The sequence below is a fragment of the Melanerpes formicivorus genome, unplaced genomic scaffold, assembly GCF_026170545.1.
Source record: "Melanerpes formicivorus ecotype bairdi unplaced genomic scaffold, bMelFor1.0.p_v2 SCAF_119, whole genome shotgun sequence".
NCBI classification, from domain to species: domain Eukaryota; kingdom Metazoa; phylum Chordata; class Aves; order Piciformes; family Picidae; genus Melanerpes; species Melanerpes formicivorus.
The window spans coordinates 620,443-638,049 of NW_027142471.1; the positions used below are offsets into that span (position 1 = coordinate 620,443).

The following is a 17,607-nucleotide window of genomic DNA, read 5'->3' on the forward strand; positions in this document are numbered from 1 at the left end:
AATTTTTTTCCTAACCTCCAGCCTAAACCTCCCCTGGTGCAGCCTGAGACTGTGTCCTCTTGTTCTGGTGCTGGTTGCCTGGGAGAAGAGACCGACCTCGGCCCGTCCACAGCCTCACTTCAGGTAGTTGTAGAGAGCAATAAGGTCTCCCCTGAGCTTCCTCTTCTCCAGGCTAAGCAGCCCCAGCTCCCTCAGTCTCTCCTCATAGGGCTGTGTTCCAAGCCCCTCACCAATTTTGTTGCCCTTCTCTGGACACCTTCCAGCAAGTCAACCTCCTTCCTAAATTGAGGGGCCCAGAACCCTTCCTTGCTACCAGAGGCGTTGGAGGGTGGGACACTCTCCAGTGAGACCTCCTTTAGACATTGCCTCTTGAAGGTGGGGAGAACATCCCTAGTCACTCCAAAGTCAATGGCCATCAGTCCTTACCTCTGAGCATGTGGGAAACCCTGTGGAGGTCGTGAGTCCCACAGGCTCCTGGGGAAGAGGGCTCCTCTTGTCTTGGCTGGAGCAAATGCTAGGCAAAGTAGATCAGAAGATGCTTTTAGCAAAGGGTGGCGTGAATTGGAAAGGGTAAATAGCCTTAGAGATGCCCCACAGTCTCCACTCTCTCTGTCCCTTCCTCCATTCCCCAGATCTAAAGTCCTTCACTTTCACACCTGATCACTGGCAGCAGGGACAGGTTCCCTCTGCAGCCCTGTCACCTGTCAGCACAGCACCTGCCAGGGCCCCCTGCTGACTACCTGTATAGGGCCAAAGTGTTGGTATCAGCTACAGCAGGCCTCCCACAGGATCCCCCTGTTCCTGTCAAGCCAAAAACCCCTTGGGTGAAGGCAGTCCCAGATCCACACCCAGCAGAGTTAGCCAAGGATACCGCAGTCAAGGCTTAGGTCATAGCCGTGGTCTGGCACAGGCAGGCCCAGAGGTTATTGCTGTGGGCAGCAGCAGGTGAGGTGGGCATTATTCCTGCTTCATCCTAGCTTTGCCCCCTTGGGCAAAGACCTTGGCAGCTCTCCCCCAGCATTCTCTCTGCCCAACCACAATTTATGAAATCTCCACTCCTGGCCTGTCTTACAGCTGGCAGGCAGCCTGGGCATTTGAAGCAGGCAGTGAAGACACCAATACACCCAGGTGTTGTAGGCCTCTGCAGGTTTCAGTGGGACAATGTGGAGGATGGCTTCTGGATTCTGTGAGTTTTGCCTGGCCATAGGGGCAGTGATGGACCAAGAGCTCTCTCCGGGGCTGGGCTTTTATCTGCTCACAGCCTCTGCAGCTTGGGCTGGCAGAATCCTGGGGATTGCAGGTTGGCTGTGGTGCAGCTCCATGTCCTGCGGGCAGTGCTCTTAGAGACTTACTGACATTCTCATTTTGAAAACAATGGTTCTAAAGACAAATAACAAAGATGCTGTGGAGTGCTTATCATGGCACACAGTGCCCTGGGCTGGGATCCCAGTTGGGGTGGTTGGGTTCATGGCACACTCACTTATGGTAACTTCCTGCCACCTGCCTCCTGCAACTTCAGGACCTAGGTGGTGAAAGCACAGCCACCTTCCTTGGGCAATCCTGCCTGGGGCTCTTCATCCCTGCTGCCCCTGAGCCACTGCTAGCCAGGATATTGCTGTACTTATTTCTCAGCAGCAATCATAAAAGACTCCATGAGAAAATAGGTCTGTCTCAGTGCTTACAATGCCTTGTCCTTTACTCCAGGATCCTCAAGGTTAACTAAGGATTTAGATTGACTAACGAGGGAATTACCTTGTGTTGGGGGATGGAAAGCAAATTGAACCTTTCTCTAGTGGAAGCAGAGCTGTAAGATGGGGAAACCGAGAGAGGTCAAGTGAGGCAGAAAGGCAAGACTGGAAAGGGAAGCAGAGTGCCCATGTTTATTACAGGCCTGTGCCTATGTGGTGGGTTAACACCTTTTTCTGAAAACAAAAGAAGAAAGCAGGGTGGAGGGCTTGCGGGTACTTTACACTCCCTGAAGGGCGTCTCCCCCTAGGAAAGCTGAGTCTGTTCCACTTCCCCCTCCCTGCCCAGCAAGGGTATAAAAAAGCAGGACCTCATAGCTGTTGGAATCTCCTTTTTGGCTCCTGCCTCTGCTGGCTGAGAGCTACTGCAGCTGCTCTCCTGATCCTCAGCCACGTGGCCGGACCTGATCCTTCTCCCTGCTGCCTCTGCGCCTTCTCAGAGACAGACTGGTTTTGTATTATTCTTTTTCTATCCCCCTCCCATCCATTTTTGTTCCTTGCCCTTGTGAACCTTTTTTCCCTGTTATTGCTATATATATATATATTTTGAAGGAAAAAAAAATTACTTGCCTCTCTACTTCCAAGCTGACTCCAGATTGTTGCTTAGTGGGTTTGATCCTTACCTTTTTTTTTTTCCCCTCCTCTCCGTGTTTGGAGGGAGGAGGTGGGGGGGTGAAGTGGGGAAGAGATTCTCAGCCTTTTCCCCATTTGAGCTTTTAACTCTCAGTTAAGGCTCAAACCACTACAGCCTACCAGCTGTAACACAGGCCAGGAGTGGAGAGTTCATCAGCTAGGGATGTCTTCCCCACCTTCAAGAGGCAATGTCTAAAGGAGATCTCGCTGCAGAGTGTCCCACCCTCCAATGACTCTGGTAGCAAGGAAGGGTTCCTCTGTGCCTCGCAGCCTGTTTACCCTGCAAAGCAAAGTCCTGTCCCTCAGCATGCACACAGAAAGACCACCTCAGGGACATGGCCAGGGTTGCAGCAATTGTTTTAATGAGTCTGAAGACAGAAATGAGGTCACTCCAAGTGGAGGTGCCCAGCAAGGAGAGGGGCAGAAATAGTCAAGGTTTCACTTCCTTTTGCAGTGACACAGTTCCCACAGGACATCTTCTACCCTAGCCAACAAAGGAACACAAACTAGAGGGTCCGTCTAGCCTGGTTCTGGCACCTTCACAGCAGCTATGAAGGCTAGCAAAACACAAGGAAAGAAGCAGAAAACAAGGCTGAGTAGAAGACAGAAAAGGCAGTCATTGACCATGATTTCAGAGAGCCCAGACTGTCACTTTTCAGCCTTTGCTTCTAAGATAAGGCAAAGATGACCTTCTGCTCTTAAGGAATAGCCCTAAGCAAATTCCTTTGTCCAGCATCACGTTCAGAGTGCCTGGGGGTCCTTCTCTGAGGCCGATGCCAGCAGCTCTAGCAGGGGCGGCAGGGCCTGCAAGAGTAGCGGTTGGTGATGCAGGAGAGGTCAAAGCCCCCAGAGTTGATGGGCACTCCCTCAGAACTGAGAATGCTGCCAACAGCAGCGGAGGTGGAGGAGCCCACAACAGTGTTCTGAGGGAAGGAGCTGAGGATGGGTCCAGGCAGGGTCACTATCACAGCAGATGGTTGGATGGCAACGGTGGAGTCCTGGCACCTCACACAGCACGGCTCGTTGCAGCTGTTGGCCAGCGGGGTTGGGCCGCAGGGCCGGCAGGGCACGCAGGGGTTGTAGCAGGACATGGCTCGGAGCAGCAGGTTCACCTGCGATAGAAGACATGGGGAATCAGAGCACAAGCATGGTTGAGGACCAACCTCAATATACTGTCTCAAAGGACCAAAGGCTCTCAATGTTTGAGAAGATGGAGAATGTGCCAGGAGCAATACCATCTTCACTGCTTCATCCAGCCGGAGCCTTACAAAGAGCAGCCTGACCCATGCAACCCCTCCCCTAGTGCACAAACCAGAAGCCATCACAACATGGTCCAGACCTTGGCCCTGCTCCCCTCCCTCATGACAAGGCCCTCCAAGACCCAAAGCATGAGAAAGGCAACAGCAGCTGAGGTAGCCGCTGAGTGGAGGTCACATAAGAGGAGCAGAAGGGGCTCCAGACTCACCTGGTTGCCAAGGAGAAGGAGGCAGGAGAAGTGGATGAGAGAGCAGGACCTGGGCTGCCTTTTATACCTGCCCCTCATTGCCGCAGGACCAGAGGCACCTTGGCAGAGGTAACAATTTTTGCACAAGCTCATCTTGAATGCAAAGCATCACAGCTAAGGACATGGCTGTGCTTTCATTTCCTGCACTGCTGCCTTTTCATTTCCAGGTTTGTGTCAGGACCACACCCCAGCTAAAGCTTCTTCTGTGCCCTGGGAGGAAAGGCCTCAGCATTTCCAGGTCAGGAATGCAGCAGTGCAGGCAGGAGAGTCATGAGAGGTTCCTCTGAAGTTGGCTGCCCTCTCTGAAGCTACAGGAAATGGGAAGACAAGACCCTGACATTAACCCAAATTTGAAAGCACTCCCTCTGCAGAATAAAGGCACCCAGTGTGTGCTGGTGAGTCTCCAAGGGCCAGCTGCTATTCATCCTGATTGTGATGAAGACCTGACAGCCTCACGGCCTAACCTCAGAGTCAGCAAGGGAGGGAGAGGGAGTCCCACTTCTCCCACCTCCACCAATAGGATGGGTGTTGTGTGGTTGAGGTTGGGCTGTTGTTTTTGTCCCTAAATCAGGGCTCTTCACCCAGGCTGCCAGACACCAACCAACTCACTGAGTGGAGAGATTTGTCTTTATTTCTGTTCTGGGGGATTAGGTGCCAGGTGTCTAACCACAGCCAGCTCAGCTGCCCAGAGACGCATTGGGCTTTGTACAGAAACAGTAACAAAGAATGAGCTGCCCCAAAGGGAACGATTGGTCACCTGAGCTTGTGCAAGAGAAGTTTCTTTCTGCATGCGTTAATGACTGCCCAGCTCCTTATGTAAAGTCTCCTCTCAGAGGTGAGTTTTTTCAGCACTGTATTTACCAAAGCTAACTCAAGGTAATATCTGTGGCCTATCAGCCACCAAGTGTCTGGAAAATCTCATGTCCTGTTACACTCCCAGAGCGGAGCCAGACCCCAAGCATATCTTTAGCATGTACAAGAGCCTTCTTCAGATCTCTGTAACAATAACAGTTGTCATCACCTGCAGCAGCAGAAGCTACACTCTCCCTTTTTGCCTAGGAAATCAGAAAACTGCAGAACCTCAGAGAGAAAAGGGAGCCCCAGGAGATGTGGATGGTTTCAAGGTGCACTCAGCTTTGAACAGAAAATGCTGTCCTTTCTTAGGGGTCGTTAGGAACTCCATCAGTGCGGAGCTGGCAGCATCTAGTCCTTCCATGAACTGCGGCTGGACAGGAAGGGACCAGAACATGCTCCTGTCCCAGGCTCCACAAGAGAAGAAAAGCAAATGCAGGAACTCTAGGACTCCTCTAGTTACAGCGTGAGGAACACAGGGGGATACACCAGCCCCTTGGATACATTCTCCTCTACAACACCTGGGGAGTGTCTCCATCTTTGAGGTATCTCCGCAAGTACCCTGAGGCTGCAGCTCTCACAAACACAAGGGTCAGCATCATCAAATCCTGCTGACACCAACTCTCCCACTCAGCCCACCAGGCACTGTGCACTTTCTCCCTCTGCTCAGAAACCCCTCAGGAATCAATATATCACAGTATCACTAAGGTTGGAAGAGACCTCAAGGACCATCGAGCCCAACCGGTAAACTTCCTGCAACACTGTCACACCCCATCTCATCCAAACTCAAATCAGCCTTTTCACTTGACCATAGTCCTTCCGTTCTCAGCGTCTCCAAAACAGATTTGATCAGAATTCATCCTCTCAGTGCTGCTCTCCTTTAAGAAATTAAAAAAAAAAAACCCAAAAAACCAACCAACTTTTGACTTCTTCTGTAGAATCATAGAGCGGTCTGGAAAGAGCCTCAGAAGATCAAAACATGCATTGACATGTGTGTGCTGCAGACCTTGGGACTCTCATTCCAGCACTTACAGCAGGTTTCTGATGGGAAAGGATGTGGCAGAAGTCAGGCAATGAAGCGGCAGCAGAGCAGGAAACCAGGACGCAGCCATCAGCTGGGATGGTTTGCATTTGTCATGAGCTGCTCAGAGCATTCTTCCTTCCACAAAGCTGCCTCTGGGCCTGAGGCACTGCAGCGCTGCTATAAAAGGCAGCCCAGCTCTCTGCCCCCTCAGTCATTTCTCTCTCCTCCTCCTCGAGAACCAGGTGAGTCTGAAGCCTCTGCTCCTTCTTCAACATCAGGTCTCTCTCCTCAGTGTATGTCTCAGCTGATAGGGGCTGTCCTAGGGCGGGGCTGGGAGCTACTTCTGCTGGGGGAGGAAAGGGGAGAGAGGACCTCTGCAGAGAGACTGCTGGGCTTTGACTGGTGCAGTGTATGCTGGGCTGTGAGGGACCTTGGCTTCACTGTAGTTTAGGTCTGCTTCTTACCTGTGTTATGCTTCCCTCTGTTCTGTCTCCCAAGCAAACACCCAGCTCCAAGCCATGTCCTGCTGCAACCCCTGCGTGCCCTGCCAGCCCTGCGGCCCAACCCCACTGGCCAACAGCTGCAATGAGCCCTGCTGTGTCAGGTGCCAGGACTCCACCGTTGCCATCCAACCATCTGCTGTGATAGTGACCCTGCCTGGACCCATCCTCAGCTCCTTCCCTCAGAACACTGCTGTGGGCTCCTCCACCTCCGCTGCTGTTGGCAGCATCCTCAGCTCTGAGGGAGTGCCCATCAACTCCGGGGGCTTTGACCTCTCCTGCATCACCAACCGCTACTCTTGCAGGCCCTGCCGCCCCTGCTAGAGCTGCTGGCAACAGCCTTGGCCAAGAACTTCCAAGGTCACAATACTCAGTGCTGGACAGAAGATAGAGCTCCAGGCCATTTTTCCTGCCTTCTACTCTCCTCTCTGTCTCTTCCCTTTGCCGTTGTTTTAATCCCAGTGACATCCTAGTAGGGACCTCGTGGCCTCCTACCCTCTACAGGCCACACAGATGGACTCTCTGCAACAGCTCCATACCATGTTAGCGGGTGGAACCCCTGATGCTGCCTGTCAGCCACTTTCTTTTCATCTCTAAACTCATTAAAGTTGTGCTGCATCCAAGCCTTCGCCTCCAAGTCCTTTCTTCTCCTCTGGAAACTCTCCCAGTCTGCTCTGGGCAAAAGGTGGAGGAAGAGGAGCCTGGGACTCCCTGAAGGGGATTTTGTCACTTTACCACCTGGTCAGTTAGTTTCCAATTTTCAGGAATGAACTGATGGTCACTGATGCTGAGGGATGCTCTGCTGAGTGGATGTCTCACCCTAGCTTAGCTACCTTGGGGAAATACCTTCTTGGCATCTGTCCCTCAGCATTCTTGCCTTGTGCTCAACCCAACGATGAAACCTCCACCCATGGTCTATCTTACAGCTCACAGGCACCTTGGGCATTTGAAGCGGGCAGCGAAGTCACCAGTGCAGCCAGGTGTTGTGGTTCATGCCAAACTGGCAGCACATCCCTGCAGAGCACTTGCCAGCTGCTTCTCTCCCTACTATGGGATGGGAAGTGGGGAGCAAAATGCAAAACCCAGCAGGCCTAAGGTGAACGGGTTAAGGAATGAAGGAGCAGCAGGAATGACAACAGCACTAATGAAGAAGCACATAAAGCAAGTCCCAGGAATAAAGTCCACTTCACCTGTTGCCACACACAGCAATAACCTCTGCACCTGCCTGTGCCACACCACCCCTTATAGCATGGCCATGACTTAAGCATTGACTGCAGTATCCTATTGGCTGCTTCAGCTGACCACCCTAGGTATGGTCCTGTGGGGGCCTGCACCCAAAGCGTTGTTGGCTTGATAGGGACAGGGGACTCCTTCCTGTTGATCCTTCCTGTCTCTTTCCTGCTCAGGACTCCTCTCAGCTGCTTGTCCCAGAGCACCCTCTAACTGACTAACATCTGCTCCTAACTTGGTGTCCTCTGCAAATTTGCTGATGACTGACTCAATGCCCTCATCCAGATCATCAATGAAGACATTAAAGAGTATGGGGCCCAGCACTGATCCCTGGGGAACATCACTGGTGACTGGCTGCCAGCTGGATGTGGTACCATTCCCCACCACTCTCTGGGCTCAGCCTCCAGCCAGTTCCCAACCCAGCTCAGAGTGCTGCTGTCCAAGCCAAGGGCTGACAGATTGGCCAGGAGTTTGCTGTGGAGGACGGTGTCAAAGGCTTTGCTGAAGTCCAGGCCGACTACTTCCACAGCCTGCCCGACATCCACCAGGCAGTCATCTGGGCATAGAAGATCAGGTTGGAGAGGCAGGACCTGCCTTTCCTGAATCCATGCTGGCTGGGCTTGATCCCTTGGCCATCCTTCAGGTGCACATTGATTGCCCCCACGATGATCTGCTCCATCATTTTCCCTGGCACTGAGGTCAGGCTGCCAGGCCTGGAGTTTGCCGGTTCCTCCATCCAACCCTTTTTGTGGATGGGGACCACACTGGCCAGTTTCCAGTCATCTGGGACCTCTCCAGTGAGCCAGGACTGGTGAAAAATGACGGGGAGCGGCTTGGCAGCTCATCTGCCAGCTCTCTCAGCACCCTAGGATGGATCCCATCTGGTCCCATGGACTTGTGGGGATCCAAGTGGCTCAGCAGGTCCCAAACTAAGTCCTCGTGGATTTCAGGGGTACTACACTGCTCCCTGACTCTATCTACCAGTTCAGGAGGCCAGTTATCCTGGAGTCCTCCTGCCTTACTGTTGAAAAAGGAGGCAAAGAAGGTATTTAGAACCTCATCCCTTTCCTCATGTTTAGTTACAGTGTTACTCTCCAGGCCCAATAAGGAGTGGAGGTTCTTCTTGCCCTCTTTTTGCATTAATGTATTTATAGAAATGCTTGTTATTCTCTTTCACAGCAGTGTTCAGCTTGAGTTCCAAGTGGGCCTTTGCCTCTCTAATTTTTCTCTTGCATAATCTAACAACATCCTTAAATGTAACTGGAGTTGCCCTCCCCCTTTCCAAATGTGATACTCCCTCTTTTTTTCCCTTAATCCCTTCAAGAGCTGCTTGCTCATCCAGGCCCAGAGCCTTCCCCTCGGCTCATTTTCCCCTGTTCCTGTGTCTTCAGGAGCTCCTGTTTGAAGTAGGTCCAACCATCCTGGACTCCTTGGTTCTTAAGGGCTGCTGCCCAGGGGACTTTCCGAATAAGCTGCTTGAACAAGCTGAAGTCTGCCCTCTGGAAGTCCAAAGTGAGGGTTCTCTTACTGCTCCTCCCTACCTCCCTGCTCCTCCATATTTCCCTGCTTTCTTTCAGCCACCACCCAGGATAGGTGTAACCCAGCACAATACTGCATCCAAAGTGCTTAACCCCATGAACATCACCAGAGGGAGTACACGGAGCACATGGGGATTTATATAATGTCACAGTGCCAACAGGTAGACCCCCACTGAGGACGTGAACTGTTGAACTAATTGTTTTAACAGGCCTCGGTCAGATGTCTCATTATCTCAAACCTTTGAGCCCCACATTGGATGTGAAAAATGTAGTCTTCTGGGCAGGAGGTAGAGGGCACAGTACAATGTGGGTATGTTCTAGACATGGTTAGGAGAGGGTTAATTTTCTCACAGGAAGCAGCCACAGCCAGAGTAGCCAATGGGGCACTGGATGCCATAGTGACATCATGGCCAGTGTAGAAGGGGAGGTCTGGTGGGGGCAGGGGGATTTTGGCTCTGGCACTATGGGCTGAGCTGGTCAGGTTTTATATCGCTGCCTTTCAGTGTTTCTTCTTCTGTGGTGTTCTAATTCCTGATGTTCCTTTAGTCTCTGAGCTGTTCCGTTGAACTCTTCTCTCAATCCAGGGGGTTTCCACTTTGCACCCAGTTCTCCTTCTGATCCCACCACTGGGTGGGAGACAGCTTGTGAGAGCTTAGCACAAACCATAACACGTGTGCACTGTTTATCTCTCTGTCTGCTTCACATGTCCAAGATGGCTGTGATCTGTAACACAGACACATAACACAGTGGAGATCTCATCAAGCCACTCTTTCCTCCACCTGATCAGATTGTAAGAATTGCCAGAGAAGGAAGGAGGGCTCGGAGACCCAGGCTTGGATGCAGCACAACTTTAATGAGTCTAGAGAAGAAAAGGAGATGGCTCAATAGGGAGCATCAAGGGCTTCACCCAATAATGCAGAGTGAAGTTGTTGAGTAAAGGAGACCAACAGTCAGGCTGCTGGCACTGGGAGATCCATGCTAGGCTGGCATTTGGAGACTGACAGTAATAGGAAGAGAGGGAGTGGAAGGAGGCAACAATGGCCTGCAGCTCAATCTTCTGTCCAGCACTGTGCTTGCCAGCACTGGGATGTTCTTGCCAAGGCCGTTGCCAGCAGCTCTAGCAGGGGCGGCAGGGCCTGCAAGAGTAGCGGTTGGTGATGCAGGAGAGGTCAAAGCCCCCGGAGGTGATGGGCACTCCCTCAGAGCTGAGGATGCTGCCAACAGCAGCAGAGGTGGAGGAGCCCACAGCAGTGTTCTGAGGGAAGGAGCTGAGGATGGGTCCTGGCAGGGTCACCACCACAGCAGGAGGCTGGATGGCAACAATGGAGTCCTGGCACCTGACACAGCAGGGCTCATTGCAGCTGTTGGCCAGCGGGGTTGGGCCACAGGGCTGGCAGCAGGGCTCACAGGGCTTGCAGCAGGACATGGCTTGGGGCTCGAGGTGTACCTATGACGAAGCATAAAACAGGGTCACATGAAAAGCAGCCATGAACCAAACCACAGTGAAGTTCCCTCATACACTGCGTACACTGCTCTACTCAGAGCCTGTGAGGCACCTCAGCTAAGCCTCAGCCTCTCTGCAGACCTTTTCTGCCGTTCCTTCTCCCAAGAGAAGCAGCTATCAGCCCTGAGTAGAAGAGGCTTCAGACTCACCTGGTTGCCGAGGAGAAGGAAGTGAGAGAAGTGGATGAGAGAGCAGAGAGCTGGGCTGCCTTTTATAGCAGTGCTGCAGTGCCTCAGGCCCAGAGGCAGCTTTGTGGAAGGAAGAATTCTGTGAGCAGCTCATGACAAATGCAAACCATCCCAGCTGATGGCACAGGCCGCGTCCTGGTTTCCTGCTCTGAAGCTGCTTCATTTCCTGACTTCTGCCACATCCTTTCCCATCGTAAGTCTTCTGTCACAGCTCCAAGGGTTTCTGGGGCAGACAAGGGTCAGGGCTGGCATCCCATGATGCAGGTGATGCGCAGCTGGGTCATTCCTGTGGGCTTGTTTGTGGCCAGGCTGTCAGGACAGGGGACACCAAATTTTGTTCCTCCTGCAGACGCCCAAGCATTGCCACATGCCAGGACACGTCACAGTCTTGTCTCTTGCTGTCTTGCATCTGTCTCTGATGGTCACTTAGGAAAAGATGGCTGAAGGGAGTTCTTAAGACTCTGTGCTCTGAGGATGTGGAAAAGATGGAGCCAGCTTCTTCACAAAGTGCACAGTGGTAGGGCAGGATTCAGTGGACAGACTTTGAAACTTGGGACTATTATTTTGTTTAGGGCTTAGAAACTTTGGGTTTAATTTTTGAGGTGTTGTGCAGGATCCAGCCTTGGAATGTGTCCAGCCTGATATAATGAGACCTGCTCTGAACAGAGCCTCAGAGTATCTGATCTCCAGGGGCCATTTACCAACTATTGAATGGAATAAGCCTGGGGCTGGACTCTGTGTGGCATCCAGGAGAGGCAAAAGTCTTCATCTTTCTGCATTTGCTTTTCTTCTGATGTGGATCCTGGGATTGGAGAATGTTCTGGTCCCTTCCTGTCCAATCTGGGGGCACGGGAGGACAAACTGCAGCCAGGTCTTCACTGAAGCCCTCCCCAAAGACTGAAATTGTGATTGGAGCCTGGCTCCTCTCTGGGGTTGCAGGTTTTCCTTCCAGAAGAAGGGACACAGCCAGATACACTGAGCCGCTACACAGTGGGGCTTCTTATACGTTTCAGGGGACACAGGGGGCAGGAGTAGTTCTGAGGTAGCGGAGGACAGAAAGGGGACTGTGCATTCGTTGGGACATGCAGAAAGAAATTTCTCTTGGACAAGCACAGGTGACCAATTGTTTCCTTTTAGGCAGCTTCTTCTTTGCTAATTGTGGCAGGTTCAGGCTGTTTTGGGGGGGATTTTCAACCCGACACACAAATATTTTCTATAGAAAGCCCAACGTGTCTCTGGGCAGCTGAGCTGGCTGTGGTTAGACACCTGGCACCTGATCCTGCAGAAGAGAAACAAATATCAATCTCTCAGCTCAATGAGTTGATCGGTGTCTTGACACCCTGGGTGAAGAACCTTGACTTAGAAACAACACCAAGAGCGCAACCACAAGCAGGGGACACCCATCCTGTAACTAGATTTGGAACAAGCAGGGCTCTCTGCAAGCTGCTGACTCTGAGGTTGGAGCATGAGGCTCTCAGGTGTTCATCAGAGTCACAATTAATAACAGCTAGCCCCTTGAGTCCCACCAGCACAAACTGGGTGCCTTTTTTCCTGCAGAAGGAGTGCAGCCATTTCCTATAGCTTCAGAGAAGGCAGCTGACCTCAGAGGAATCTGTCATGACTCTTCTGCCTGCACTGCTGCATTCCTGACCTGGAAATGCTGAGGCCTTTCCTCCCAGTGCTCAGAAGAAGGCTTCACTGGGGCGTGGTCCTGACACAAACCTGGAAATGAAAGCACAGCCATGTCCTTAGCTGTGATGCTTTGCATTCAAGATGAGCTTGTGCAAAGATTGTTACCTCTGCCAAGGTGCCTCTGGTCCTGCGGCAATGAGGGGCAGGTATAAAAGGCAGCCCAGGTCCTGCTCTCTCATCCACTTCTGCTGCCTCCTTCTCCTTGGCAACCAGGTGAGTCTGGAGCCCCTTCTGCTCCTCTTCCCAAATGACTTCTCCACTCATTTATCCTCTCAGCTGATGTTGCCTTTCTCATATTTTGGAGCTTGGAGTAACTTGTCATGAGAGAAGGGAGTAGGAATAAGGTCTGTCTAGACAGAGGCAGAAGAAGGAGTATGGTGGCTTCTGGTTTGTGCACTAGTAGGTTGCTTGGATTGGGCTGCTCTTCATAAGGCTCTGGCTGGTTGAAGCAGTGAAGATGGTATTGCTCCTGGCAGAGTTTTTATCTCAGACACTGAGGGCCTTGGATCCTTTGTGACAGTGTAATCAGGTTATTCTTCAGCCATGCTCATGCTCTGATTCCCATGTCCTCTGTTCCAGGTGCAGCTCCATCCCTAGGACATGTCCTGCAACCCCTGCGTGCCCTGCCGGCCCTGCGGCCCAACCCCACTGGCCAACAGCTGCAATGAGCCCTGCTGTGTCAGGTGCCAGGACTCCACTGTTGCCATCCAACCATCTGCTGTGATAGTGACCCTGCCAGGACCCATCCTCAGCTCCTTCCCTCAGAACACTGCTGTGGGCTCCTCCACCTCTGCTGCTGTTGGCAGCATCCTCAGCTCTGAGGGAGTGCCCATCAACTCCGGGGGCTTTGACCTCTCCTGCATCACCAACCGCTACTCTTGCAGGCCCTGCCGCCCCTGCTAGAGCTGCTGACAATGGCCTCAGAGAAGGTCTCCTAAGCACTCAGAATATGATGCTGGACAGAGGATTGCACTTTGCACCATTGCTTTAAGAGCAGTTGGTCAACTCAGGCTTGTCCTGCAAGGGCAGCCTCAAAAGTGGTGTTTTAAGATCTGGCCAATTTCTTCCTTTCCTCTCTCTTCTTGTCAATGTTTTCCTCACTTTGCTTGGTCTTCCTTTGCCCCTATCGAAGTGTTTTTTGGGTATCATGAACCAGCCTGGAAGCAGCCTCCAGCCTGTTCCCTTTTCCCGGCAGGCAACGGATTCCCTGTGGACATTCTGCCAAGAAAAAGGCAAACATGTCTGCAAGCTCCTGCTGCTCCCCGTGCTGGGTACCTCTGCTTGAAGTGACCTCATTTCCCTCTACAGATTCATTAAAAAGATTCTGCAACCTACCCTGTGTCCCTGAGGTGATCTTTCCATTTGAATGCTGACTGCTGAGGGACAAAGCCATTGCTTAGGAGGGGAAATCCATAGGAGCACAGGGGAACCCTTCTTCACTACCAGAGTGAAGAACTGCAACCCAGCCTTGGTCCCTCAAGGTGTTGTGTGAGAGCAGATAACTCCAGCTCCACAGAGACATGGCAGTGACAATGGAACTTGATTCTGAGGTTGACAGCATCCTTAAACTGTCCCTCCATGGCACAGTGCCTGCACCAGCCTAGCCACAGGTGACACTGCTGAAGAGGCTCCACTATATAAAAAAAGGCCAGGGAACGAGGTTATGCTGATGGGTCCTGTTGCATTTTGAGAAAGCATCCGAGGTTGGAGGCTGCTCCATGCAATTCCCTAGGACAAGCTGTTAAAAGTGCTGCAGGAGAGCATGGATGCAGTCAGTCTGTAGAGGTGAAAGGTGCAATTGCTTTAGACACTGCTGATAGAGAGCAATGCCTAATACTTTATTTCTAAGCTGCCTCCTGGATAGTGGCAAACACCCTGGGTGTGTGGTTACTTCAATGGAAGCAGAGCAACTGGGCTGCCACATTGTGGTGAGATATTGTTGCTTTAGTGGAGAACCTGGTGGTAGAAATATATAATATAGATGCCCACGTGTCTGCAGAGCTGGCTACTGATGAGCGTAAAGGACCAAAAAGGTGGATCAGGCTTCTGAGATTCAGGTACATCCATTCTGAGATTCAGTACATCCAGACCAGCAAACAAGAGCAAATGATTTATGTCTCGATGGGCTCACGATGCCTCAGGTCACCAGCAAAGAGACTGAGGACTGAATCTGAGTCAGCAATATGCCCAAGAAAGCCAATGGCATCCTGGCTTAGATTAGAAACACTGGCCAGCAGGAGCAGGCAGGTGATCATCCCCCTGGGCCCAGCACTGCTGAGGCCACACCCCGAGCGTGGTGTTCAGTTCTGGCCACTCACTCCAGGAAGGACAAAAAGGGGCTCGAGCATTTCCAGAGAAGGGCAACAAATCTCTGACGGGCATGGAGCACATGACCTACAAGGAGCATCTGAGGGAGATGGGGGTATTCAGCCTGGAGAACAGAAGGCTGAGGGGAGACCTCATTGCTCTCTACAACTCCCTGAAGGGAGGTTGGAGTGAGGAGGGGGAAGCTCCTCTCCTTGATGTCGTGACAGGACGAGAGGATATGGTTTCAAGCGACATGTGGTAGTGTGAAAGTTGAATCCTCCCGCCACATAAAGCACAGCTAACTCAGTCGGAGAAGCAAATGAAAAGCTGTATTTTACAAGCAGAATGAAATGCAATGAATATATACAAAATGTACAGGATTTACAGTATATACAAAAATACACAGGAAAGAATGCAACACACAAACTCCCTCCCAAGGAGAATCCCCCCCCGGCTTCCCCCCAAACCCCTTTTCTCTTCCCCCCTTTCTTGTCCAAGGCTAATTGGATGGGAAAAGGATTAAAAGATAAATGGATATCAAGGGAAATTTTGTCAGTGCAAAGTAGTTGTTAGAGAAAAGTTAGTTTTCTTATCTCCTAAGTCCAAGGTCAGTAACATGCAGGCTGGCCACGAACAGAAAAGAAAAGCTAAACAGACTGAACTCAGACTCTGTTCTTAAAGCCACATTTCCACTGATCTACCAATGAAATTCGTTTAGAATTATCTTTGTTTTCCTTTCTTACACCTAAACATTTCAGCTAGAGAATTCTGTAGCTGCCCTTTTCTTAAAGGCACAGCCTCAAACTGTCACACTACACCAGGAGACATCCAGGTTGTATGTAAGGAAATATTTCTTCACTGAAAGGGTTCCCAAACATTGAAACAGGCTGCCCAGGGCAGTGGTGGAGTCACTGTCCCTGGGGGAGTGTGCGGGCCTGGCACTTAGGAACATGGTTTAATGTTGGCCCTTCAGTGTTGGGTCAAGGATTGGACTGGATGATCTTTGAGGTCTCTTCCAACCTGACATATTCTGTGATTCTCTGATTCTGTGTCTGGAGTTGGTGATGGGCACTATCACGTAAGTTGTCCATGAATGTGAAATGTGTGCAGCCATCAAGCAAACCAAGTGGTTAAAGTCTTTCTGATATGGGGGGTGATGTCTCAAATATCAATATGGACAGGACTGACAGGCCAGAAAGCCACCCATACAAGCACCCTGTGCTCACAAAGGTAGATGTAAATGCTGAAAGGTTGGAAACATTTCCTCTGCCCCATTCTACCACCTGAAACATTGTCCTGAGTCTTGGTCATCAAGTCTTATGGTGACACAACAACCCTGAAAAAAATTGAGTCAAGCAATGGGGAATCATTTCTGAAACAACCTGATGGGCACCTGGTCCAAAGAGCATGGCATCGAGTGTCTGTGTCACATCCCCCCCATCATGCACTAGCCTCCATGAAAATCAACCAATACAACAAACCATCCAAGACTGCATTGAGAGAGATGCACGGTGGGACCTTCAAACATTGGGACACGCATTTGGTAACAGCCACCTGCTAAGTCAGCACTAGAGGATCTCTCGGTCAAGCTGGTCCTGCCCCATCAGCATTTTTGCAAACTGTAGAAGGGGATAAAGTCTCCATAGTGCACATAAAATTACTCTGTGGAAATCAGTTTGGGTTAGTGCTGCTTTAGGCAAAGACAAAGCCATTTGTGGGAGCATTTTCATTCAAGAACCTTGGTGCTCAAGGGTGTGTGATAATGGAGCGTGGTGAAGTCCAATCTGTGCCTCAAGGGGATTTGGTTTAAATGAGGATAATCAATGCATGACCTTGTATCATGTTAATTGCTGTGTGACCATGCCCCTGTCTGTCACCACTCTGACTGTCTCTAGGTGCCCTGTCAGTGCAGTCAGTGTGGGAATCACCTGAGTGAACAAAGAATGAACTTTGGTAAAACCAAGGGAAACACCATGGTGATGGAAGAAGAAGTGATTTGAGCATGCAACAGCCCCACGCTGCACACCATCCTCCAGCTGTGCTGCACGTCACCCGCCCATGTGAACACTGCCTGACCCTGTTCTGCCAGCTGAGTGGACTTTGCACCATCCATCCTGCTCAGACAGAGAGAAAGATGCTCTGGCAAACTGTGTCAGAGGCCTAACACTAGAATGCAGAACTTGACTGCCACCAGTTGTGGAGGAGCTGAGTATGTCTTACTTAGCTACAAGAGACTATGACTGGACAATGTCCTCCCCATCCATAACCCCCATGACCCAAGGCAATGCCTTTCTTCTTTGACATTTCTAGACAACGCTGCCAAAAAGGATTGTGAGGAGGCAGGAGCTGGGATACAGAAAGCTTCAATGAGTCTGAAGAAGAAATGAGATCACTTGTAGAGAAGCCGGCCAGAGCATGGAGAGCACCACCAACTGTTGAACATTTGTGCCCATCACACTCAGTGGAGATCTAACAAGACATCCACCTGCCTGTTCCACAGAGAGAGAGGGGACAGCATATTCTCCAGGTTGCCTCTGAGGTTCATACAGTCCACAAGAAGAGGAGACAGAGGTGGGAGAGAGTGGAAGGCAGGGAAGTCAGACTCGGGCCATATTTTCAGAGAGCCTCAGCTGCTCTCCTTTGGAAGGACAGCGCTGGATGCTCAGCCTCTCTGAAACTGATGACCAGGAGCGGGTTACCACTGCCAGTAAAATTCAAAGAATTCAGGAGGTACATGTCCAACTGCATTGGTAAAGTTTTTATCCAGTTGAGCAGCATCTCTATCATTAACCACGCCAAATGGTAAGTTATTAATTTGTAAATGTGGGTCCAAAAGATCCAGCCAAACACCCATGCAAAAGCTTGGAACATCAGATTCTTCCAAATTGAC

The 17,607-nt window shown here is 51.1% G+C and overlaps 2 protein-coding genes and 2 pseudogenes across 2 annotated transcripts; 2 read left to right on the forward strand and 2 right to left on the reverse strand.

Moving 5' to 3' along the window:
- Positions 1-3,074: 3,074 nt before the first annotated feature.
- On the reverse strand, positions 3,075-3,948 carry LOC137456209 (feather keratin Cos1-2-like). The gene is made up of 2 exons (XM_068167510.1): positions 3,844-3,948; positions 3,075-3,490 (listed from the first exon to the last, which is right to left on the reverse strand). Exons 1-2 carry the CDS (start codon positions 3,919-3,921, stop codon positions 3,164-3,166), a joined length of 405 nt encoding a protein of 134 aa, XP_068023611.1. The 5' UTR covers positions 3,922-3,948; the 3' UTR covers positions 3,075-3,163.
- A 1,922-nt stretch (positions 3,949-5,870) lies between these two features.
- LOC137456171 (feather keratin Cos1-2-like) lies at positions 5,871-6,881 on the forward strand (annotated as a pseudogene).
- Positions 6,882-9,859: 2,978 nt separating this feature from the next.
- LOC137456183 (feather keratin Cos1-2-like) lies at positions 9,860-10,897 on the reverse strand (annotated as a pseudogene).
- A 2,113-nt stretch (positions 10,898-13,010) lies between these two features.
- Positions 13,011-13,313, forward strand: LOC137456251 (feather keratin Cos1-2-like). Its single transcript, XM_068167549.1, has one exon. The coding sequence runs from the start codon at positions 13,011-13,013 to the stop codon at positions 13,311-13,313; it is 303 nt and encodes a 100-aa protein (XP_068023650.1).
- Positions 13,314-17,607: the final 4,294 nt, after the last annotated feature.

Excerpts from the sequence above, each read along its gene's own strand:
- LOC137456209 (XM_068167510.1), bottom strand. The coding sequence starts at position 3,921 with ATGAGGGGCAGGTATAAAAGGCAGCCCAGGTCCTGCTCTCTCATCCAC. Across the intron at positions 3,491-3,843 it reads TCCTTCTCCTTGGCAACCAG|GTGAACCTGCTGCTCCGAGC; the intron begins GTGAGTCTGGAG and ends CTTCTATCGCAG.
- LOC137456251 (XM_068167549.1), top strand. The coding sequence starts at position 13,011 with ATGTCCTGCAACCCCTGCGTGCCCTGCCGGCCCTGCGGCCCAACCCCA.